The 24,201-nt window shown below is 38.6% G+C and overlaps 1 protein-coding gene across 2 annotated transcripts in view; it reads left to right on the forward strand.

Moving 5' to 3' along the window:
- The window catches only part of galnt14 (UDP-N-acetyl-alpha-D-galactosamine:polypeptide N-acetylgalactosaminyltransferase 14 (GalNAc-T14)), a 160,440-nt gene that overhangs the window by 124,482 nt on the left and 11,757 nt on the right, over positions 1-24,201 (forward strand). For both annotated transcript variants that reach the window (XM_044169064.1, XM_044169063.1), the window contains 7 exons: positions 871-958; positions 3,522-3,606; positions 7,044-7,147; positions 11,831-11,957; positions 16,725-16,817; positions 17,650-17,733; positions 19,732-19,876. In XM_044169064.1, the coding sequence (XP_044024999.1) occupies positions 871-958; positions 3,522-3,606; positions 7,044-7,147; positions 11,831-11,957; positions 16,725-16,817; positions 17,650-17,733; positions 19,732-19,876 (726 nt within the window). The remainder of the gene's footprint in view (positions 1-870; positions 959-3,521; positions 3,607-7,043; positions 7,148-11,830; positions 11,958-16,724; positions 16,818-17,649; positions 17,734-19,731; positions 19,877-24,201) is intronic.

Raw genomic sequence — 24,201 nt, forward strand, 5'->3', positions numbered from 1 at the left:
ACCTTACACTACACTGTCATTTATGATTCATGGCTAGCTCATTTGTTAGCTTGTTTGGCCTCCCACTGTCACCGTGACTTCAAAGGCTTCCCAGTCCCAGTCAGGCATTGTGTGTAGTTTGGGTTAAAATTAGGAACTTCTCTAATTATCATGTATGTCTAAAGATATCTTAAAGTTTCTCTCCCTCTTTTTTCCAACAAAATCCATTTCAAAATTCATACCAGAACATATAATGGACCCTGCAGTTCTTTGGCAAATGAGGTTTCAATGTCCTTGAGATATCAGTTCTGACCTCGTCTCCTTACCCTACATATCCCTAACACTAAAAAAAATTAAAACCTGAAAACCCCTATTAAAAAGAAGTATACATTCATTGACTCGATTCATTGTGTTAATTTTTCTGATCCGTGTTGATGAATTCTCCTTTCTCTGTTTTTAGTATTTCTTATATTTATATGGCTCAACAGTCTGACATGAATGCCAGTAAAGTGAATAAAATGGAACTGAATTGAACAGAGGTAGAGGTCACTCTCACCTCACTAAATGTGCATGATTGGTGCTGAATGACTGAAATTCATTTTAATGTGGTGCAATATAATGACCTTGGAATATACAGCCTGTTTCACACACACACACGCACACACATTAAACTGAAAAATGATTTCATTGCAATGAAATGTGATGGTCTGCACACAGGAACACATTCACCTTCTTGGTTCGTCTTCTCTTTTTGTATCTTGCTTTTTTTCTATTTCTGCCAAGATGTATGGTCTTTTTTTTCCCTTCTATTTTTTTTCTTTGACACACTAATGCAACGTGAATGTGTGTGTGTGTGTGTGTGTGTGTGTGTTTTTGTGTGTTTGTGTCCAGGACCCAACCCGTGTGGTCAGCCCAGTCATTGACATCATCAACATGGACACTTTTGCCTACGTGGCAGCCTCCGCTGATCTCCGTGGAGGTATGGCGATACTTTCATCTGTCTACACTCTGAGAAATAAAAATGTCTCTAATACTCCTTTCAGAGCTCTTCATGATGAGTTCATGAACCTGTTCTCTCTGCCGTGAACCTCAAACAAGAACACTTTTTGAGGTATTTGTTTCTAGCAATGACCTTCAAGGAGCTTATTGGCTCATTTAATGCTTTTCCTTGAATATGATCTCATCTTTGTTTAATGCTGGATTCAGAAATATATATAAAAATGTCCTGACTGTATTTATGTAACTTGTAACCCCCAAATCCCCACATTTCCACCCAGGTCACTGCTGATGTTTTGAAACTCTGGAACTGCTGTTTTTTCTCACTGTAGTTTTCTTTTGATGATATCTCATTCCTCAACATAGACAAATACAAAATTTAATAAAACAAATAAAAAAATTATAAACAAGTCAGGGGACTTGTTTATAATGAAATGATACTATGGGTTTATCTTATGGCCATTAGTTGTAATTATTTCAACTTTGTTTCCGAGAAATCATATTTATTCCATCAGTTTGGTATGGCGGAGCCTGAAAATACTACAGTACCCATGAGCCTCAGCTGCTGTTGTTGGGAACAAAACACTGCACCGTAGTTCCTGAATTCATCTAAAATTGATTTAGAATCCCCAGGTGAACTGATTAAAAATGCTGAATGTATTATAATGTTTCTACAAAGCGTAATGTTTAGCTTCTGCTCACTGTTAGCTGTGCACCTGAAGAATTTTAAGTTTGGTGATTGAATGTTTCATGTCAAAATACCCCATGCCGTAGGTCATAGTTGACTTCTCTCCCGTTTTTATGTGAGAGAAACAGATATTTTTACTACTGTTCGTCTTCTGTACTGACGATTCAATACCAGCAACTGCATTCATTTTTACTATTTCTTCATATGTTTTAAATATTTCTTAATGTCTAATATAGAATGCCTGTCTCAATCTTGATGAATATGGATGGTAGACTATAAAAACGCCAGGAATAACAATGAAACTAAGTCCATCCCATTCTATTTATTCTGTCCCTGACAAATTCTGATATAATGTATTTTACAAATGTATTACAATGCTGACAATACAGCAAACCAAAAAAACAAAGAAAAACATTTCATGTCCATCCATACCTTGAAGTGCTCCCACTGTCAGTCACCTGTCATTGTCTGTGCAAACAATGAATTGTACATCCAAAACCCTGAATGCCAGAGATAGATTCTCTCACTTAAAATGTAGACAAATCTATAACAAAATCAGGTAGTGTATTTAAATGTTGGATAGCTGCCAGTTTATGCTCCTCCATCATATCGGGGGTCGGTGTCCTTGTACAGCTCTTATATGCCAGAGTCTCGTCCGTTTGAAAGTGCTAGTTCATGGCTAATTCTTTGCGCTTTGCTGAAATGCAGTCTTGAAAACTTGAAACCAGGAAACCACCAATAGCAGTGAAAGTGGATCACAGATTGATGATGTAGAGCAGAGAATCTGCTGAGGGCCTTTTCCTTTTAACTCGACAAGATTGTGCAGTTACAGATGAGCTGAAACCAAATGGCCTGATAATGCATCAATACACAGCTGTGTTTTCCACTCGTCCCTCACTTTTTCTGAAGCCAATCTCTCCTAAGAGCTTCATAGTCCCTCTCTCTTTCCATTAGCCTGTCTTATTCCAATCTTCTTCTCTTGGTAACAGCGATCCGCCAATCAATGCTGATAATAGCTCTGTCTCTCTCTCTCTCTCTCTCTTTCTCACTCACTCACTCACTCACTCACTCACTCACTCACTCACTCACTCACACACACACACACACACACACACACACACACACACACACACACACACACACACACAGGGGAATCGATGGTGATAGTTAGGCTCACAAAGGACATTTTAATTATAGCTGAAGCTGTCGCTCATAACATAAAAAAGATGGTTATAAGATGGACTTTCTGTGATCCAGACGCTCACACACACGTTGAAGTGTACAGACACACACACGTACACTCACAGATGGGGGATGGGAATGCTGTGGCAGCAACTCCTTGACTGCGTTATCAGCAAACACACACACCGACACACACGTGCACACAGATGTTTACTTGCTTGTACATCCACATATACTGAAACAGATGGTTTATTGACAAGGGATGTAAGTGATGATTCAGACAGAAATGAAACACAAAATTGTAACAATAAATATGCAATCTGTTAAGAAATATGCAAATTTAAGTCAGTAAATTTAAGTCATCGGTTGACTGATGGATCTGAATATATAAATTCCTTTTTTCCACTATGTATGCATTTTCCATAATATCATCAAAAGGAAATGTGACTCAGTATGTGTTCTCGTTAATTATTGTTATATGAATATTCTAGAGAAAGCATAACAGGATCTATATCAATCTGTACACCTTTAAGTCTACTGACGTTCCAGTCAGTCGTGGTATTTGCTTCCCTCCTCATACAGCATTGTTTTTTATTTAGTAAAGCCTTGGTACAGTACAGTATTCTCTATATAAACAGTATAATGTATATGTACGTATATTCTTTTTCTCTCTCAGGTTTTGATTGGAGTCTCCATTTTAAGTGGGAGCAGCTGTCACCTGAACAGAGAGCTCGTCGGACCGACCCGACCCAGCCAATCAAGTAACACCTGACACACACACACACACACACACAAATATACAGTGTAATGCCAATGCACATATACACACAAATGTACAATAGAGAGCGTACATATCCTGATCCCAGGGAGAGAGAGAAAGCTGAAAGCTCAAGCTGGTTTCTAACATGTAAAGTTCTTTCTCCAACTATTCACAGAATAAGTGAGGAAGTTATTCTCATGTTCAGAAAGTTCAGTAAGTAAATACATAAAAACTTGCCGGAAAAAGCTTGACGTGGGTGTTTAACCCCGATCTTCACTTCCCATTTTCAAGCTTGAGTGGAGAGTTTTAATTGCTGCTAAATCTGGTCTGAGTGTTTCTGCATGCATGTGTGTGTGTGTGTGTGTGTGTGTGTGTGTGCATACACGTGATCTATACTGTACAGACAAGCAGTTTTCAGCCATAGCCAGTCTCCATAGGGAATAGCATAGGATCTTTCATTATACTTTTATACATTCAAAACACTTTCTGTTAACAACTATATTTCTCTGCATGTATATCCAAACTATGTTTTGCATATAAAATATAAAGTATTTCAAATTAGTGGCTATAAGGAGTGTTTTAAATGGAACTATTCAATTTCTAATATTAACAGGAACTTCTGTTTATTGATTTAACACAATGTTATTTGTTGTGTAAGCTGGACTATCAACAGTCAAAACACAATAATTACACACACACTTGAGTTTATTACTAGACACAGATTTTATTTAAACAGCTATCTTCAGATTTTATTATGAGCAAGTACAATACTTCTGTAAAAATAAAAAACATATTCTATGTCTTTCTTCCTTAAGTTGTTTTCACTGTGTATAAGCTTCCATTGATTCATCCTCGCCTTTAAGCGATGTTTCGTTTTTGTACCTTTTGGCTTCTTACTGAGCCTCCGAAGTTGTGAAAGATGATATATTTTTTGGTTTGTGCCCACTAACTATTATCTTTAAGGACTTTGGAATCTCCATAGCTTAATCTTTGCTGTAACCTACCATTTATTTCAGTCAGCCAGTGATTGAAGTTATGAAGTTTATCGATTGTGTGACTGATTTATAATCTTTGCTTGTCCCCAACTCTGGCTGCTTAAAGTAGGTATAGCGAGAAGACGGTGTAGTCCCTCATTCGTCCAGAAGTGTTCTATCATAGAAAAGGTTTCAGTCGTAGTCATGATAGGTATAGCGAGCATTTGGGGAGATTTTTATATAGCAGCCACGCTAATCATTCAGCAGTGGTGCTGCGCCGCTGTTGAATGCATATAGGGGAAACGCTGAGACAGAGCTATGAGTCGCAACAGCAGCAAATAGATAGCAAGTCAAACCATTATAAATGTACCAGTCTGAACTGTCATGATGCTCCCAAATGAAGGTTTTGTAGTATAGCTATGAGGTTTCAACTGCACAGGTGTGGGTCACATTTTGAACCCCACCATCAGTTATGTCATGATAAAACATACAGTATATTTACAATGCATCAAAAATGTTTGCAATTAAGAAAAATATATGATCCATAAACATTAGTTACTGTCAATGTATTGAATGTGATATATAAAAACAATTTTTCCAAAAGGCTCTAGCACATAATTTAATACTAGAATGTGGGAGGAAAAACCCACGACCATAGACTATTACAACAAAGCATAACAATAGAAATAAACCTCATGTTTTCTGTGGCTGTGGTGGTTAATTGCAGTGCTGTGGTGACCGACCGCTGCTCAAATGACAAATGACGCAGAACCTCTTGGCGACAATAAGTAACAAATGTATCAGCCTGTTTTGAGCCTGTTATTGCTGCAGCGCCGCATGCTGGGCTGTGGCGAAAGACTTAATTCACTGAAAGTTTAACCAAAATCAAATCATCAATGCCTGACAAATCATTTGCTTTGGAGAGATGAACAAACACACAAAGGAAGGCAGATGAGCCTCTCTCTCACACACACACACACATACAGAGTTATAAATAATAAACTTTCACTCCGTTCCTTCTTCATAAGTCAGATTGGTGGCAGGAACCCAGATGGATTTACTGCTGTGCCAACTTGCCTGTCTGACTTAGTTCATGGTTGTTGTTTTTTAGTGGAGGAGTGTTGACCACTTAGAGATAGACGGGTGGTGATGTGTGGGTGTGTGGGTGTGTGTGTGTGTGTGTGTGTGTGTTATGGAGATACATGTAGAGAGATGGAGTGTAACTCGTTTATTGTGATCGTCTGTCTCTACCTGGGTGTCCTAGTGCTGCTTCTGTCTGTGTAACGTCAACCTGCGGAGGCTGGACTGAGTCACCGAGTCTGTCTGGGAACACACACACATGCACATTTGCAAACTATACTTGTGAGGACCTTCATTGACATAATGCATTCCCTAGCCTTTAACCCCAGCTATCGTACATACTGTAACTATAGCTATAAAATAAATGGAGTAGAAGCATTAAGTTGCATAAAACTGAGATGCTCAACTACAGTACAAGTACTTGAGTAAATGTATTTAGTTTCTTTCCATCACTTCCCAGATCAACATTAGCGCTGCTTGAAAAAACGCAGTCATCTGACCATGCACTGCTTTGGCCAAGCAAATATGTACAAAGGCACATTCCTGGTAGATTACTTTGTAATTCGAACACTGTTTACCTGGCGATCACCCTGACTCAGGATTAAATGTTTTTCTCCAAGAATATATTTCCAGAGTTGTAAAATCTTGTCTCATAGTATCATCAAGTGCACTGTGCATCACTGTGCAGTGTTTTGATGTCTGATAAGCCTTGAAACTCGTTTAGGTAAGATGGCCTCCGTGCACAGGCCCACACAAATATGCACCAGCCTTGTCTCATTTAATTTATTTTCCAAGTTATTTTATGCTTATTTCCGCAGTTTTCTCAGTCACTTACAAAGCACAAAGTTATACATACACACATACTTAAATTCCTTTAAACACACAAGGACAAATTGAGCTTGAAAAAGGTTTTATGTGCTTCCACCCACATACAGACACACACAGATTGCTATTTGCAGGCGGTGACGGCAGGATAGTTGTTGATGAACAGAGGGTATCTGATGACACGTACTGGCCCTCAGCTATTCACTCGTCACATTGTCCTGATCATGAATCGGTCTCTGTTTGTATGTGTGTGTGTGTGTGTGTGTGTGTGTGTGTGTGTGTGTGTTTGTGGCAGCAAACCAACCTTTACTATTCTGGAAAATACAGAGAGCAATAAATGTGGTGAAGGAGTCTTTTTACTTTTAGATGTGATTCGATTCTGGAGAAATTCAAACACAAAAGTCAGTGAGGAAAGGGCCGGGACACAGTTTACTGTTCAATAAAATTACACTACTGAGACTTTGTTACTGTATTATGCAACCAAAAACCACACACACTCTGTTTCTCCTTGACCCCTCTATCTCTCTCTCAGTTATAATTGTTTCTCTTTCTCTGTCAGGACTCCCATCATCGCAGGAGGGCTCTTTGTGATTGACAGGTCCTGGTTCAATCACCTTGGCAAATATGACACTGCCATGGACATCTGGGGCGGGGAGAACTTTGGTGAGTTGTTGGTAGTGTCTCTTATGGACATGAAGCTGACCACACTGACAAATCATTACAGAAGAAAACAGAGACATTTATTGGTTGAGATGTAGTAATTGGAATAAAGATTTAGTCTTCTCTTAAAGGAAATTTGCATCAAAGTATTTCAACAGTTATGTTCCAGTGTTACAATTTTATTTAATCTCCCCTTTCTTTTCTTTTCTCTCCTTTGAGTTTTCTCAAAATAAGTCTCACTTGGCAGACGTAGGGCGATAACATTAGAATTACATGTATTTGTAATGCAGTCATTGTTATGCAAAGTGTTTTCTGAGACAGAATCCAAAGGTTTGAATATATGGAGAGCTGTAATTGATCCTCTTTTGGCCTCTGCAACTCTGATAGTCCGGCAGTATTTTTCAGTAGTTTTCTTCATCATCCTGCCAGAGAGTAAATTAAAGTAAATTAAACTGCACAGATTTAAATTACTGGTGTTAATACTGATGCCGTACTGACACATATTTAGAAAAAAATCTCACCACGTCACCACACAGTGCATCCAAAAAAAGAAATGTTTTTAATGATTTATGCTAGTTAAACTTTTAAAACATTCTTGCACACCATAGAGTCTTTGGAGAGAGGAGTTCAAAGGACAAAGACCTCTCTAATCTAAGAAGACACCAGAAACCATGTACACTGTTAGTTAATCTATTGAAAGTCTACCAACTAAAACATCTTAACCAAATAAATATAAATATTTATGGTTTCATCTCACTTTACACTGCAATGCAATCCTCATGATATATGCTTTTTGTTTTTATATCATAATATTAATATAATTAATTGTCAATAGATGAAATAACCAGACAGGTATATCTGTTTTTGGTTAATCCAGTTACTTCATTAACAACTAACAAATTAAGGTACTTTATCACATTAATGCAAAAATCAAGCTCTTTCATTTGAAGCATTGCCTACAAAAGGTCTAATTCACCCAGTATTATTATTATTTCAGGTTTAGATACCTTGGTATAAACCGTATGGCAATATATATTTATTTGTCTCAATCAATGTTTTCTTTTTCAGTTGTTCTCAAGGATTTGTGATTATAATGTAATGACATGCTCATGCTTGTACGCAAAGCCTTAATGAGCTCAGTGCTTCCCCTTGTGTCTGATGGACGAGAAACACCCACTGCAACTGCAGTGTTTGATGCTTTACGTCTGAGCGGCTGTACTAGTGAGAATTGATCTTTTCGGTAGTAAGAATAGTTAATTTCTTCATTAAACATTATGTTCATAAACAACTAATTTGCATTAGCAGATAGTGTTGTCAGAAATGTAACGTCACCCAGTTTATGTTTTTTTAATCAACAGAATGAAGAAACCTTTATATTAATCACATCATTTGCAGATTTCATAAAACTACTATGCTACTGGCGTGATTATGTTTTTATGCGAGATTTATGTTTTTGTAGTTGTTTTTAGGCACCACTAAGTTCTTGGTTAAGGCCAGGGACAGATCATGATTTTGGTTAAATATAGAAAAAGTCGACACTCACTTGAGCAGGAGATGGGCTGGTTGACTTTTTAATACCTTAACCAAGTGCTTTAACCTTAGTTTTAGCCTAAACCTAACAAGATGTGAACACCAGTCTCTGGTGTCCACATTCTGTACTTTGTTCATCCACCCTGACCTCCTCCCTATAATTCGGAGCAGTTATAACCATGCCACACTTCCTGGACTGGGAAAAGATGTTGCCAGTGAACATAACCCAGGCAGCAGTTACAGTTCCTCCAAAACATACTGTATTTGGCAAAGCAAATCAGTTTTATACTGTAATCACATTTTGTATGAGACAGGGTTGGTTTTTTGATAGCTATCATAGGAAAGTGCACGAATGGCTCACGAACAGCTGAGTAGATAACAAAGAGGAAGGAATGATTAAGATGCTGAATTAACTGATAGGAATATAAAGGTGAATGAAGGTGAACTTTTCATTCAGCAGAAAAAAGTCTTTACAGTCTGACATCCATCCTGCAGCAACATCTGGCTCTCCTGCTGCTACCTGCCTCCAGTCATCTGAACTCTGTGTGTGTGTGTGTGTGTGTGTGTGTGTGTGTGTGTGTGTGTGCGTGTGTGTGTGTGTGTGTGTGTGTGTGTGTGTGCGCACGCTCAGTAATAGAGTGTTGCTGCTGTCAGTTTGCTGAGTGCTGTACTGGTGCTTTTCTCAGATCAATGAAAGACTGTTAGCCTGTCTTTCCTCTCTCTCTCTCTCCAACATGCACACACACACACACACACACACACTCATTTGCTCTCTGTCATGTTTATGTCAGTCTCACAGGCTCTGTGTCAGTATTTCAGTATCTCGCTGACTTTCCTTGTTCTCCTTTGTAGTCTCTGGTGTTTCATCTTTACTTCCATCTCTCCTCTTCCTCATCAAACCTAGTCCATGCTCTCATTTTCACTTCCCATTCTCTCTCTCTCTCTCCCTCGCAGTCACTGTAAAACTTTGTAAACTTCTCAGCATCTCGTTCTTTGGGGAAACTCTGTTCTTTCTCTCTTTCTCTCCTCTGAGCTCACAGACAGACACCAGCTTTAACGCTTACCACACACACACACACACACACACACACACGATGAAGTGAACTAACGTGAAGTTAGTTGTGTCTTTTATTTGTACTGCTGTGCTCACATGGGAGAATGAGCACAGTATAAGCAGGTCAAATGAACACACACGCAGTGCATGTCGACTAATGCACACGCATGCACATAGTAACACAACACACATACACGTTCTCACACACACACTGAATCAGACAAACAAATCATAGTCCGTCAGCGGATCATCAAATATTCAGAGAGGTTTGGCCCACTTAGCCGTGATGTGCAGGATAGAAAACTAACGAGGAGACACAGAACAAAAAAGGCAAAACCTTAAATAAACAACAATCCTGGTTACACACAGAGAGAGCTGGTAAAGTTACACAGTTACCATGAATAATCTGATGTTAAACATCTTAAGTAAGTTTATTTATATTGTACTTTTCAAGGACAGAACGTCACCAAAGTGCATCATAATAAAAATATGGCAACAGACATAAAATACAGACTGAAGAAGAGTTACACACAAACACATGTTACGCATCTATTCTTCAAACGGTGTCAGTGATGGGTATTGTTTAGACATTTGTCATTTTGTTGGACTAAGAAAAGAAACAAAAATATGTTACAGTCATTTGTTATAAGTGACAGATATTTTTTGATACTTCTTGGTAAAAAGGAACATTCAATTCAATATTTATTTATATAGCCCAATATCACAAATCACAAATTTGCTTCAGGGGGCTTTACAATCTGTACAGCATACGACACCCTCTGTGCTCAGACCCTCGATTCGAATAAGGAAAAACTCGACCCAAAAAACTCTTAACAGGGAAAAAATGGAAGAAACCTCAGGAAGAGCAACAGAGGAGGGATCCCTCTCCCAGGACAGACAGACATGTCGTGGGTAGACCAACATAGTAAAGTTACAGCATGGACAATCATGATGACAAAATTATAAATAACTGATAATGACTACATTTGGGGTAAACAAAGACATTCTTATACCAAACTGCAATAGAAATGTTCTGTTGTTTTAGGCAACCTTTCTCCCTGCATGAAATTATTTTGGCACAATGACTACATTCTGCTGTTAGAATGCTGTCTTTTATGAAGCTAAAGCCCCATTCGGACAGGATTAACATTACAGGGGGAGGTCGGGAATGACATATTCAATAAATCAAATGCTCTGAGAAAAAAAAAAGAAACATTCGGTATCTGTGGCTATCGCAGGTCTGTAATAAGCCTGAATTAAATGACTGGCTGGCCTACCTGCCTGTCTACCTACCTACCTACCTGCACTCTGCCCAGCCACTCATTGCACATGAAAATGTATTTTGGAGGAGTGGCTTTGGAGGGAGGCCTGAAGGGTGGGGGTGGGATTATTTTGGTTGGATACTTTCAAATCCGTTACCTACACTAGCTTTAAAGGGGAGGCGAAGATACTACCTGAGGTGAATTTGAGTCAAAGTCGTACTCTTTATCTGAGTCATAACTCAAAGACATGAGACACATATTGATATCACTCAGTGTGACTTGCACTTTCTGAGGATATAATTATCTCCATCGCTAATAAATGTCTGTAAATCCGCTTAGAAATCATAGCAAAAAGACACTTCAGAACTTGCCTGAGAATCATCACATTTTTTGTTTTCTTCAGTATAAAGTTATCCAGTGAGAGTTTTCTGTACATCCATGGGTACATTGCAGACAGGAACTGCTAGTGTTTGCTCTGGTCCTCCCTATTATAAAAATGACAAGGCATCGGAAACCGATGTTGGAGTTTGAAGTTGGTACAGCATATTTCTCGATGAATCCCTTGAGAAAATGCACGCCCGAAGATCCATCTCCCAGCAAACCTAAACAGAATATGCTGGTATTGAAAATGAATGGATAGATGGATATCAAGTATATAAACAGGGTTATCTTTTGTACTTCAATAGCTAAATTAAGACCAACACAGGAATATCCTTTTACTCTTTATAATTAAGCCAAAACACTGGAAAAGGATGCAGTGAAATATGACACTTATAATAGCTTCAAGTATGAATATGCAGAAAATGTAGAAGGTCATTTGTGTGTGTGTGGTTTGTGCAGAGATCTCGTTCAGGGTGTGGCAGTGTGGCGGCAGTCTGGAGATCCTGCCTTGCAGCAGAGTGGGTCACGTCTTCAGAAAGAAACACCCGTACGTCTTCCCTGAGGGTAACGCCAACACATACATCAAGTAAGTCTCTGAATGAGTTTTGACTGGTAATAATGTCAGAATTTCCATTTTAGGGGTATTTTTTTATGGACGAAGACTGAATCTGATATCTGTTTGAGATTTCAGAGGGCTCCTTGATTTCTGCCAATTTAAAGCACACAGAAAAGGTCAACTCCAGCAACACTTGTAGTACAAAGGACAACTTCACTGGAGACCATCATGTTTCGGCTCGGGGCCTTCATCAGGGTCCGGATGAAGCCTTGTGGCCTGTGTGGTCAGTGTTGCTGGAGTTTTGACCTCTTAGATTTTTGGTGTCAAAAATCACCAAAATATTTGACAATACACCCTAAACCAGCAGAATGATGTGTGATTTATTTCAGAATTTTCTCACCAACATTTTGACTGTTGTAAGCATGTTAAGTTTAAACAGACAAAAAATCTGCAGTCTGGCTCATGTGATGTCATTGCCTCAACTTGTGAGAAGGTGTGTTGAAAACACTCTATCTACTCCTGTACTGATAGTGGTACAAACTTCGTTTCATCGTCAAATCGTACATATTTTCCATGAGATGTATGCTGATACTTTTCTTTATTTTCAATGGTTTTAGATAATTTTTTAAAGTATTAAAATTTTTAAAGGGAATTCTATTTGAGCAGTGTTTGAAAGCTTAAATCTCAAAAACTACAAGTGCTAAAGCATTAATTCTTTATGGACAGCTGCCCCATGTGAAAATGCTTAACATATTAAATCATGGTATCCATAGCGCCACCATGTGGTCAATTATTATGTGTTTTATGTTTTGGCTAATAAGTCATGAACAGTGAGGTGGGGAAATCAATATTTGCGCGGTGTGTTCCTTGGATGAAGCCGATTCGATTTTGGATGTTTTGGTAAAAACATTTTCTGGTTCTTTTGGCACATATTTCATCTAATCTTCACCAAACTTTGGACATACCATGTTTGCATGATCCCGAACAATACTTCTTAAGTTTGTTTTTGGGTATCACTCACCGTTTGTCTGTAATTCGTCACCAAACTTTTGAAGGCGTGGCCTGATGCACTTAATGGGCCAATGCTTCAATGCTAAATTGGACTGCAACCAGATTTGGGAATGATGTACATACAGCCACATTGCACAAGTGTGTAACATGTTATAGAATTCTACCCACAGGGGGCACTACAGTAACATTAAAACATGATATTTCTACAATTCTGTTGGCGTCAAAAAAAATGAAACTTGGTAAACAAGTTCTCCATGAGCATGTGTATGACATATAAGCATGGCACCAATAGCCCCACCTTGTGGCCATTAGTAAAACACCACCATATTACTTATTAACAGTTGTATCTCTTTAGTGTAATATTCCATGGTGTCCAAATTCAGCAAAGTTGTATAGATGGGGATGCTGAACAAGTCTGTAGCGTTTGATAGAATTTCGCCTGTAGGTGGCGCTAAAAGATTTGAAAAACTGCTGCTGAAGCAGCCGCGGCTGGGAGCAATGGAAGCAGCAGCCAACAACTTCCAGCTCTCACACGCTATTTCTCAAGAATTTGCACATTCTAGTTCTCATTTGGATTTTATTTAGTCGTAAACATGCTTGATTTTCTATGACTGAAATCTTGACTGTCAACTTCATGTAATTACAAAAAAAATAATTAATAGTTAAATGAAAATGGAGAGCAAATGTTAAAAATAGTGTGGTGTGGCCAGAGTGAGAACTATTTTCTGTACTGTCAGTATATGTGAGGTATCTAGTCTTTTTAGGTTTCAATAATCTTGTGGTTCCCATATTCATATTACTGACCTACTAGCTGACTTTGCTACCTAAATGAACTCCTGATTGACTAACTTTAGTACCAAACTAATTACTTCCTAAAATCATTTAGTGTGCACTTACTCACTAACCTACCTAACGAATAACCCACTAACTTTCCTGCTGACTGATTCACTGTTTTACTGACATAACACACAGGAAACAGACGTGCAGCATTTGCACTCTGAGCTGTGTGTCGCAGCCACTGATCGCTGTTCACATTGTTAAAGTGGATTTACAGCTGCCTGGGAGCCTTTGAGCTGCAAGTACAATATTATCCTATTAGCATAAGCTGTATTCTGTTCTCGGCCCCTTTCTAACAGTTCAAACAGAAAGATGTTTACAGGCAGTCCAATAATCCATTAACAGGACTAATGTGCTCAGACTGCATGTGAATTGATCTCATATAAATAGATTAATCAAGGCTACAATAAAGATGCTGGTTCCATTCAGATTACAAAATGGAGTGTACTTTCAACGTTATTACATGGTGTATTATCTTGAGTTTTTCCTTGTACAGATAGGATATCCAAATCCAGATTACGTGGTAATGCCAGGTGTAAATGGGGTTGCAATGCGAGCCAGACCACCTCCAGATCACATTCTAATAGTGATGTGTTCTGCATTCATTTACAACTTACGTTAAGATATCCAGATGCACAATAGTCCTCCCAGGGCAGCTCAGTGCTAGAGCATGGTAGAGAACATGAACTAGTTCATTTTTTGGCACTATGAACTTAGTTCAAAATTCAAATTGTGAACTATGAATGTGAACTAGTTCATTTTAATCAGCATGAACTGAACTTTGAGCCAGCTCTTGTGAAGTGTGAACTTGCACAACACTGGTCATCGACCACCGAGCCACAACCATGTTTATACCAGGTGTAAATCCTGCCTATTGCTGTATCTCTCATTCAGTTCAGTTCAACTCAGTGCACTTTATTCACCCACACTGCACGAACAGTGAAGCACATTTTCTCTATCTCCTGTCCCCATTTACTCTTTTTTCTCTTATTCTCTTTTTCTCTCTCTGAAGTAATTAGCTATTAGCTGAGTTTCTCTGAGCTGTGAACTATCTCATTGAAATGACAGAAACCCTCCATTACATGCATTACACACACTGACTGTGGCGGTTTAATGAAAGGGGAAGAGAGAGAGAGGATATGGGATGCTTGTAGGCGTATAAACATAAATACGTGTCACACACAGGCTTACAATTAAAAAAATCACACAAACACACACACACACAAGGTCACAGCAGCAGGTCTCGGCGAGGGAGGAAACAGCATAATCTTTGTAATCGAATTATTAAGCAGCTCTTTTTAGTTAGCATATTCATAACCCAGACTGCCAGCGCCGAGCCTCCAGCTAATTAACCGGCAGAGCAACATGCGAGCAGACAACAGCAGCTTTGTTTGGGAGATCGGCGTTGATCACAAACATCAGGCCATCGTGATACGAATAAAAGCCATCATATTCCGCACTGAACAGATGTTGCCTCAGTAACGGCCAACAGGGAACGAAATGAGCAACTAAACAGCTCTACTGAAACAACAAAAGTCTCACTATTGGTGTGGATTAGCTAGTTGACACAAAACAATAAGTTTATATGAGCCATTTGGCTGAGGCTCCAAAGTGCTGTTCAGCAGCGGGAGCCCTACTTTTGGGAACTGAACCCCTCAAACCTGACAGCATTAGTGCTTTGCTCCGCCCATTAAGCCACAAAGGAAACCCACCTTCCAACCCTTGCAGTGTTAATGCCTTGCTCACATGCTGAGGTTCATGAATTACTGAACTGTTAAAGGAATAATCCACCAGATAAATCATCAGTCTGTAGAGCTCAGTGGATCCCACGAGTTATTTTGTGATGGAGTGCTGCAATTTAGCTTTCTGTGAACTCACTCTCCCTGTGTTCTACTTCAGTTTGTCATTCACAATGTTTCCCAGAATACCTTTCATTACATGCCTAGACTTGATATTGGCCTTTCTGTGGATATTCAATCCACAATTAAAAAAAACAACAAGTTTTCAATATTAAAGACACTGAACACTGGGAGCCTGCTGATGTCTGTTTTTGTTTGTTCCCTTCCCTCCTCCTTCCTGCAGTCTGTCCTCCATTTCACTATGGTTAAAATATCAGCTGGGTCAGAATCAGAAACAAACTCCACACTGTTGATGGAGGAGAGGACAGACCTTACTCACATTAAGGGAGTGTTGCATATATAATTAGTTTTCTCATTTAAACATTTAAATATCATCCCCAAACATCTATGGCGCAGGAGTTGGGTTTCTGTATTTGTGCTGAAGCTGTCCTGTTTGCATTCATACTGCGTGGAGACCTTATGTGACGAATTATCCCTCTGCCCCAAACTGCGTTTTGTCAAGCATATTCACACCTGAATTATGACATCCCCTAAAATCACTGATGCTTCATATAGTGATGAATTGTTCCCCATGTTTTGATTAGGCAAAACAAAATATGAAGCGTGTTCAATGGCTGTTTAATGTTAAAGAAACATGCCAATAGTTGTGCATGTTTTAATCCAATAACTACAAATACATACATATGTATGATTCTGCAAGCAATTGTATAAAGCGTACTGTAAGGTTGATTTATTTCCTGCTTTCAAGACAGCTATTGGTTTTAGTTCATTTTCTTCATTTCACAATTGCAAGCAGAGACTTAGAGGTTTTTATTGCCAAAGAATTAGTAACATTGTAACATGCAATAAATGTCACAAAAGTCACATTAATCTACTTCAGGAAAATCATTTTGAATTACTGTCTGTCTTCTGGATGTAAATGTTTTCACCAGTGCCCTTGATCATTCTTCCAAGAAGAATTTTCAGAGTAGCTGCTACCGCCATTACTGAGTTTCAACCCAAGTATGGCATAAAGCAAATAAAGCAGGAAATTAGATTGCAAGGTACCATGGTCATAGCTCTGTGTGTGTTTGTGTGTGTGCGGTTACAGGAACACACGACGCACAGCTGAGGTGTGGATGGATGACTTCCGTCTCTTTTACTACTCTGCTCGCCCTGCAGCACGGGGAAAATCCTACGGAGAGTACGAACACACACACACAATTGACACACACTTGCTATTCATAATAGGATTAGGAATGGCAATGTCATCTTCTTGTGCCACAGCCAGAAAAACAGCAACAGAAAATTTGACAAATTGCCCCATTTATTGATTTGCAGCAGTGCCCACAATGAACTAACCTAACCAGAGATACTAAAAGAGTTGAATACAGAACCATAATTAAATCCCTGGACATTTACCTTAATCTTAAAGAGTAACTTAACACCCCCTGCAAATCTTGTTTTTGCTGACCACCAATAGTTTAACTTGCTGCAGTGATTTACAGATGTACTCAAAGACCCCGTGACATCACTGTTGGGGGTGGTTACAGGTGAAACAGGCTTGAAACTTTAAACCACAGAGGGGATTGAAACACTGCGTTTCAGCCTGGTGTTTTTCTCTTTAAATAATAAATAAATAAATAAATAAAGGTTTACCTTGGACCAGTGTTTTGTCCCCAAATAGGAGGCGAGTCCCCACAATGTCATTAACACAAGACTCCCACAAACACAACAGGAACAGACATTAAAGCCCACAGCTGTGCTTAAATGTCAGTGTTTATCTTTCAGACACAGGTAAACACTGACATTTAAACACAGCTTTAAGGTTTTACCTGCCTTTTTACATCACACACTTACTTTATTATTCGCCCAGGTTGTACGTTACTTTTTCATTATCTGTGTCAATTTTGTTATGTCTTTAGATATTTTATGACTACTTCTTCTGGTGTGAGTCTGACTATCTGATTATCTGGCTGCTTTTCTCTTTATCTGACTGACTGCTTTTGTGTGTGTATTTGTGTGTGTGTCACCAGTATCCGAGGCAGAGTGGAACTTCGCAAGAAGCTCAAGTGCAAATCCTTTAAGTGGTACTTGGACAACGTCTACCCAGAGCTCAAGTAAGAGTGTGTTTGTGTGTGTCTTTGAACTTATCTGTCCAGGGAAAGAAAGCTTCTCCTGAGCATGCAGGAGGAGGAATTTCAAGACTGACAACAAAACTGGCTTCATTACTGCCTGGTACATTTTAAAAATAAGGTTTCTTAATAAGATTTCTTATTTTTAAGTTTCTGTGTTATGTTTGTTTGTTTTTAACTTTTAAAGGAGAATGCTAATGATTTTACACATAAAGGTCAGTTTATTCATCATGGGGAGTACTACCCAGCCTGTGAAAACCATTGTACGTACAATTGTGGCTCTGGAAGAGCTTTGTCAAGTCTGAGAAAATAACGCCTTTTAACGTTAACGAAAGCCAGCGTAATGAACTGGAACCATGGAGTTTGAAAGATATGACACAATCAAGGTTTTGCAGATTGACAATTATCAAGGCCTATAAGTCAGGATATCTCAGCCTCTGCTGCTTTGAGTTTGAATATTCTGTGTTAAATCCGCCTCTTGGCTCTGTCCCCCAACGTTAGTACCTTCAGCTTTCACAGGGACCCCAAAATAAAACTAGCTATTATAAAAGATGATAGCCGACAATACAAGCGGTTCAGACGGGAGCTTTTAGGTTTAATTACAAATCTGTGGCTAGCTGAATTTGTAGATTTTTATGGTGCGGTCAGAACCTATTTTGTCTGGCAAAATGTACTCATATTTTGAGGCAAAAAGCACACTGGACAGGTAATAGCGTGGGCATGGTTGTAAGCATAAACTGCAGGAGTTAGCACAACTTGCAAGCTAACAACACCATTCTACAACAAGTTGTAAATTATACAGCTTTTTATCAAACACTGTGCACCTGTGCAATGCTTTGTTGTCTACGAATGTGGCCCACAATGCACATCCTGTTTTTTTTTAATCTGTCAAAATTCATGTCCACATTAAGTGTATATCCACCTTGAACCGCACACACTTGCGCACGCGCACACACAGCCCAGCTTTATGTCTTTTTGAACACCTCATTCAGTCTCTTTGTGTTAAATGCCTCCCTCCGTCCTGATTGGCTGAGCTCCCAGGGGCCCAGGTTCCTCAAACTGACTGGTCAATCTGAACACACACACACACACTCACACACTTACAATACACACACTCACACACAAACACACAATGACACTTCATAAGATTACAAGCCCTGGCAGTGACTCTTTCATATACATACAGTACACACATATAGTACTTACATGCATACAAACATGCCAATACAAATACCTATAAGACACACAAGCACTCTCATTTAAACGCTTCCTCTCTCTTATACACACACTTCAACACACACACACACACACACACACACTTAAATACCCATTTATCCACTGGAGGCTGGTGTTAATCCCCCAGAATGGAATTAACAGGCTTGCTCTCAAGGGAAGACAGACCTGACCCTTAAAACGCAGAATAACCTTTAACGGGTTATTAAAACAGAGAGAGATAGCAGATTGAATTAATGCTACAGGGCTTAAGCCCGAGTTTATAGCGCATCCGAGAATTTAACAAGAAAGACTGAGAAAGTTTATCAAAGAAGAATATTGGGAAGAAACTTTCTGAAGTAATGAGTTTAGAGAATCATAGCCTTCAGCAGATTTGTTAAAGGTGCAGCAAGTCATTTTTGAAAGCACTGATAAATCACTGTCAAAGTAGCTATGATATCTTGATGTTGTTAATGAGACCATGGTGGGTATGATTGGGGTCTTCTGTCTCATCTCAGTGAAGCTGTTAGTGTATCTTAAAAGTAAGACAATATATCCTCTAAACCCTGTTGATTCCACATTTGGGTAAATGTGGTTTTGGAGATTAAAGGGTCAATTCACTCAAATAAAATAAAAAACAACTAATTCTAACTTACCTCTAGTGATGTCTAGTTATGCAGTTTTGGTGTTATTTGGGATTTATAATATCTGTCCCTCCAATACTATGGACCCCTTAACTCTATGAATTCTGTGTTGTGTTTTCTCTATCAGGGTCCCAGACGACTCTGACTCTCAGTCCGGGGTGATCAGGCAGCGACAGAACTGTCTGGAGTCTCGGAGGGTGGAGGGCCAGGAGCTACCCGTCCTCACCCTGGCTCCCTGCATAGAAACAGAAGGGGTCCCCGCCATCAACCAGGTGGGTCAACCAGGAGTTTGAAAGACAGTGACAGGAAATATTGTAGCTCTCCCCACTGTGAACTGGTAGGAAAAAGATGAATCGGGGATACAGTGAAGGGTGAAGACATCTTAAGACTATAGTTTACAAGTCTTTTACAGGTCGTCAGATCAGCTGATGTGAAATCATAAACATCAGGGGTTTTTACAGTACAATACAGCAGCTGGATAAACTGTCTTAGTTACACTTTCTGTGTTATGTAAAACCACTATGTGTATCATAGCATCTCATCTCATTTCCTTCAGTAGTAGTGTGAAATGGTGTCTGTAGCGGTTTGGTTTTTTTGACACTACCACTGGGGGTTGCCAAAGCTGGAATTAATATTCTACACATAGTGTCTTTCAAAGAAATCCTCAACAAAATACATATTCAATGCATTCAAAACAGGTTTGGCTCCCAAATTGGCCTTGCTTCTTCACTGGTATAGTAAGTATGTATTTCTAAAAGGGAAATAATGTCAAAAAATGACAATTTTGAAAATGTCTTCCTGACCATACAAATCTGAACGGAATAAATTGTTCATGATGTTTTAGATTATTTCAAATTGCTAATAACAACATAAATAAAATGTTGTGATAAAAGAAGTGTTCCTTCATTAACAATTATGGAAAATGTATTTTTTGGAGGATGAATAGTGTTTTCTTTTTCCTCAACTTCAAGCTCCAATGTGTAGCATATAAAAATGTCTGACTTTGGTGACTTCTAAATGGTAATCTTATTTTTTGCCAACAAAACATTTGCCATCAGCATCATGTGAAAGTTTTTCTACGCATTGTGGCTTTTATCTGACTCTGGCTATACTGAGAAGCAGGAAGTGTGGATGTGTAGTAGTGGGTTGCTGGAAACAACAGTTGTTATCCATTAAGATTGATGAGGAAATATTGCTCATCCCACCTCTCTCTCTCTCTCTCTCTCTCTCACTCTGAAGTCATTGGTCATTAGTAGATGTAAACAAGATTACTGTAAGAGAGAGTCATCAAACTAAAATATAATAAGGTTACAGCAGAAGTGTGTGTGAAACCTAGTTGTACACCCTAGAAGGGGTTGTGTGTGTGAGTGATTGACAGGCAGGGTTCTTTGTGTATATGATATCATGTTTTTACACTTATATAATGAAAAAAGACTCTAAAATCAAAATGTTCTATTTCATTTTTGTTTTTCAAAATGACCAGAAACAGTGGTCCACACTTGGTCAGTGTAGAATGATAGTCCAATGTTGGTAATATAGGAGTGTGTGTGTGTGTCTCAGCCATAATTAATACCCTTAGGATTCTCATTATTCCGTGTTTAGAGTGAGTGTGGAGGCTGTGATCTGCTCTAACAAGCCGCCTTGCAGAGAGCGAACATGTCAGCGGCTGAAATGCCTGAAGGCTGGAGAGGCCAGCCTGTGACTAAAAGGTTGCTGGTTCAAATCCCTGAACTCACAGGGAAAACCACTGACGTGTGTGTGTTTGTGTGAGAAACACTCCCTTACCAACTACTGTAGAGAAGCCCTGAGGAAAGGCTCTTAATCCCTGTTTGTTCATGTTCAGAAGTCTGGTTTGATCTGAGCGGCTCCCAGGTGGGAATGTTTTTTCATGTTCAGAATTAAATTCATTTTTCTCTGTCAGTTTCTTCCTTGAAAAGTGAAAAAACAGGTTTTCCCACTGGTGTTTGCAAATATCCTTAGCCAGTCTAATTGAAAGAAGAAATGCACATTAAAGGAAAATTATTTTTCTTTACATTCTTAGTGTCTTACAGTTTTGGCCATGATTTCTATCAAGTTATGATTATAATTAACCAAGTTAATTGCTGAGAACAAATGAGAAAACTAAAACAGAGTCTAACAGAGCAGGCACATAGTGCTGTTAAGACTGTCCTCACCAGGAAATAGACAGCATTCATCTTTTTTTGACCTATGTTTATTTTTTCCTGACAAGGGCCTCTTGTCGAATATATCGACCATCCTTTCTCTGAAGCAAAAGTGAAAGGAGCATGATGTTTTTTACATAGAGGCTAAACCATTTTGCCAGGGTTGGTGGGGCGCACACAGTGTCTGATTTTGACACAAGAGGTGGATGTTCGCATCACGTTACCTACCTACAGTCAGTGTTTCTTTTAACCGTTCCCATGGTCTTTCATGAACCTTAGCCAAGTAGTTTTAGTTGTCTAAACTTAACCAAATCCTAACCATTGAGGTGACAGATCAGACAACGCTCATATGAGCAATTTTCGTAACCCTCAAATGGGTTGTTTTGGAATGCGCTGACAACAATGTTTCAGGTCAGTTTAGGAATGAGGACTTATCGAAGCTGTCAGATGTTCATACAGGTTGTTAATAAACTACCGGTCAAGAGGAGAGTAGTTTTAGTAGAAGAGTCAAACTGTTAATGAATTAAATCAAATCAATAGGGTTTGTTAATCAGTGAAGGATGCACTATTGTAATGGGAATTTTGGGAATTACCCATTAGATTTTTTAAGTATTAATTGTGTTATTATAATGTATAGTGTAATTATTTTATAAGATTTTGTTTGTTTGAACTGCTGTGTTAAACTGTTAACTGACATGTTAATGGTTAGATTTACCTGCCTGCCTCTACATTAAGGACTAGAGGACCGCAATGGAAATAAGTTGTCATTTTCGTCAACCTTATTGTGTTATCCTCAACAATTAATGTGCGACCTGTATTTCCTGCATCGTGTACATTTGTGTTAATAGTAAAAAATGTCACTAACTAACTTAAGCCATATTATCTAAACCATATATTTGGAGGTGAAAGCTAAAGTTAGAACACCCAAAATGGCAGTTATAATAATAATAATCATCATCATCATCATCATCATCATCATCATCATCATCATCATCATCATCATCATAAGTACATTATAATCCCTCACTGCATAAAACAAATGTGTGCGTAGAACTACAGTAATTACAGTTGGTCAAAGTTGAACCATGAACCTGATCAGCATGTTCGAAAGTATGTTTATTTGAGTAATAATTAAAATCTTTAAATCTTCAAAGCAAATTTGGTAAAACTAGGGATTGTTGGACTCCATTGGTGCATCCCAATTGTTGGGATGCATAAAACACTTTATAGCTTCATAGAGACCATATTGATCATATTAAGGCATTTCTAGTAGCTACAATAGAGTCTAATAGCAGAACATGGGTAAGTGATCTGAAACATCCACTGTAAACATAACTATTCTGGTTTTAGTCTCTCAGAAACAAAGACAGGATTTCTTTAAAGCTGCCATTTTGTACCACATACAGGGAGAAATCAATAGCAGAAGCAGAAAGACCAATTTGTAAACCCACAGCAGCAGAAAACCGACCCGAATGCTTGTAATGTCAGTCATCTCAGATTCAAATGTATTCTACTGTTCTATTAATGGGAAGTTTCACATAATTTAAGGGTGACAGCTGCATATAACAGAGCACAAACATAAGATGAAGGAGCAGGAGAGTGACGGGCATGAAATGCGACCCACTGAGCCACAAAAACATCATTCTGAACACAATTTGGCCCAAATGTAATGAGTGCAAAAGCATGACGTGGTTGTATCGTTTCTACTGCTGGCTGTGAATGTGAGCAAGATTACGAGGCAGCTCGGTCAACTTTCTCAGAAAAATAAAGCTTACGTTCACATCTTTGTAGACAGGGCCTCAGGTGTCAACGTTATTTTGAGCCAAGTGCATTTTGTTTTTAACCTTTATTCATCCAGGGAACACTTCTGCTGAGCACGCAGGCTGTGTTTCAGCACTGACCTGCATCATGTTTAACTACACAAACACTGAGCATGTTTACTTGCAAACCAATAACTCTGATTACACTAAGTGACTAACATTTCCTCATTCTTTTAATAGACTTGTTTACATCATGTATTCACTTAACATTTGGTCTATCCCTCATCACTCCATTTGGTCTTGTAGTTTGGTTTAGAAATACAATACTGAAGCTTGATGTGTCTGAATAAGATAAGATAGGATAAGACCTTTTCTACCCCCTGGGAAATATTACAACAGCACAAGAGGGGAGATAGATAGGAAGTAGGAATAGGATACAGATACGCAGAAAAAAATAAAACATATACAAAAAGAAAAACAAAATTAATCAAAGTTAAACAGCCATACAGAGCCATACAGAGCAAAAGTAAATTTGTCTGAATTCTGTTTATAATCATGTATATAAGAAGTGCATAATATGTATATATCTATGTGAATATAAAAAGTAAGAAATATAATTATACTAATAAAATATCCCCATTAAAAAATGGGATAAATGATATAGAATATATTGAG

This window comes from Siniperca chuatsi, linkage group LG16 (genome assembly GCF_020085105.1).
Source record: "Siniperca chuatsi isolate FFG_IHB_CAS linkage group LG16, ASM2008510v1, whole genome shotgun sequence".
NCBI classification, from domain to species: Eukaryota; Metazoa; Chordata; class Actinopteri; order Centrarchiformes; family Sinipercidae; genus Siniperca; species Siniperca chuatsi.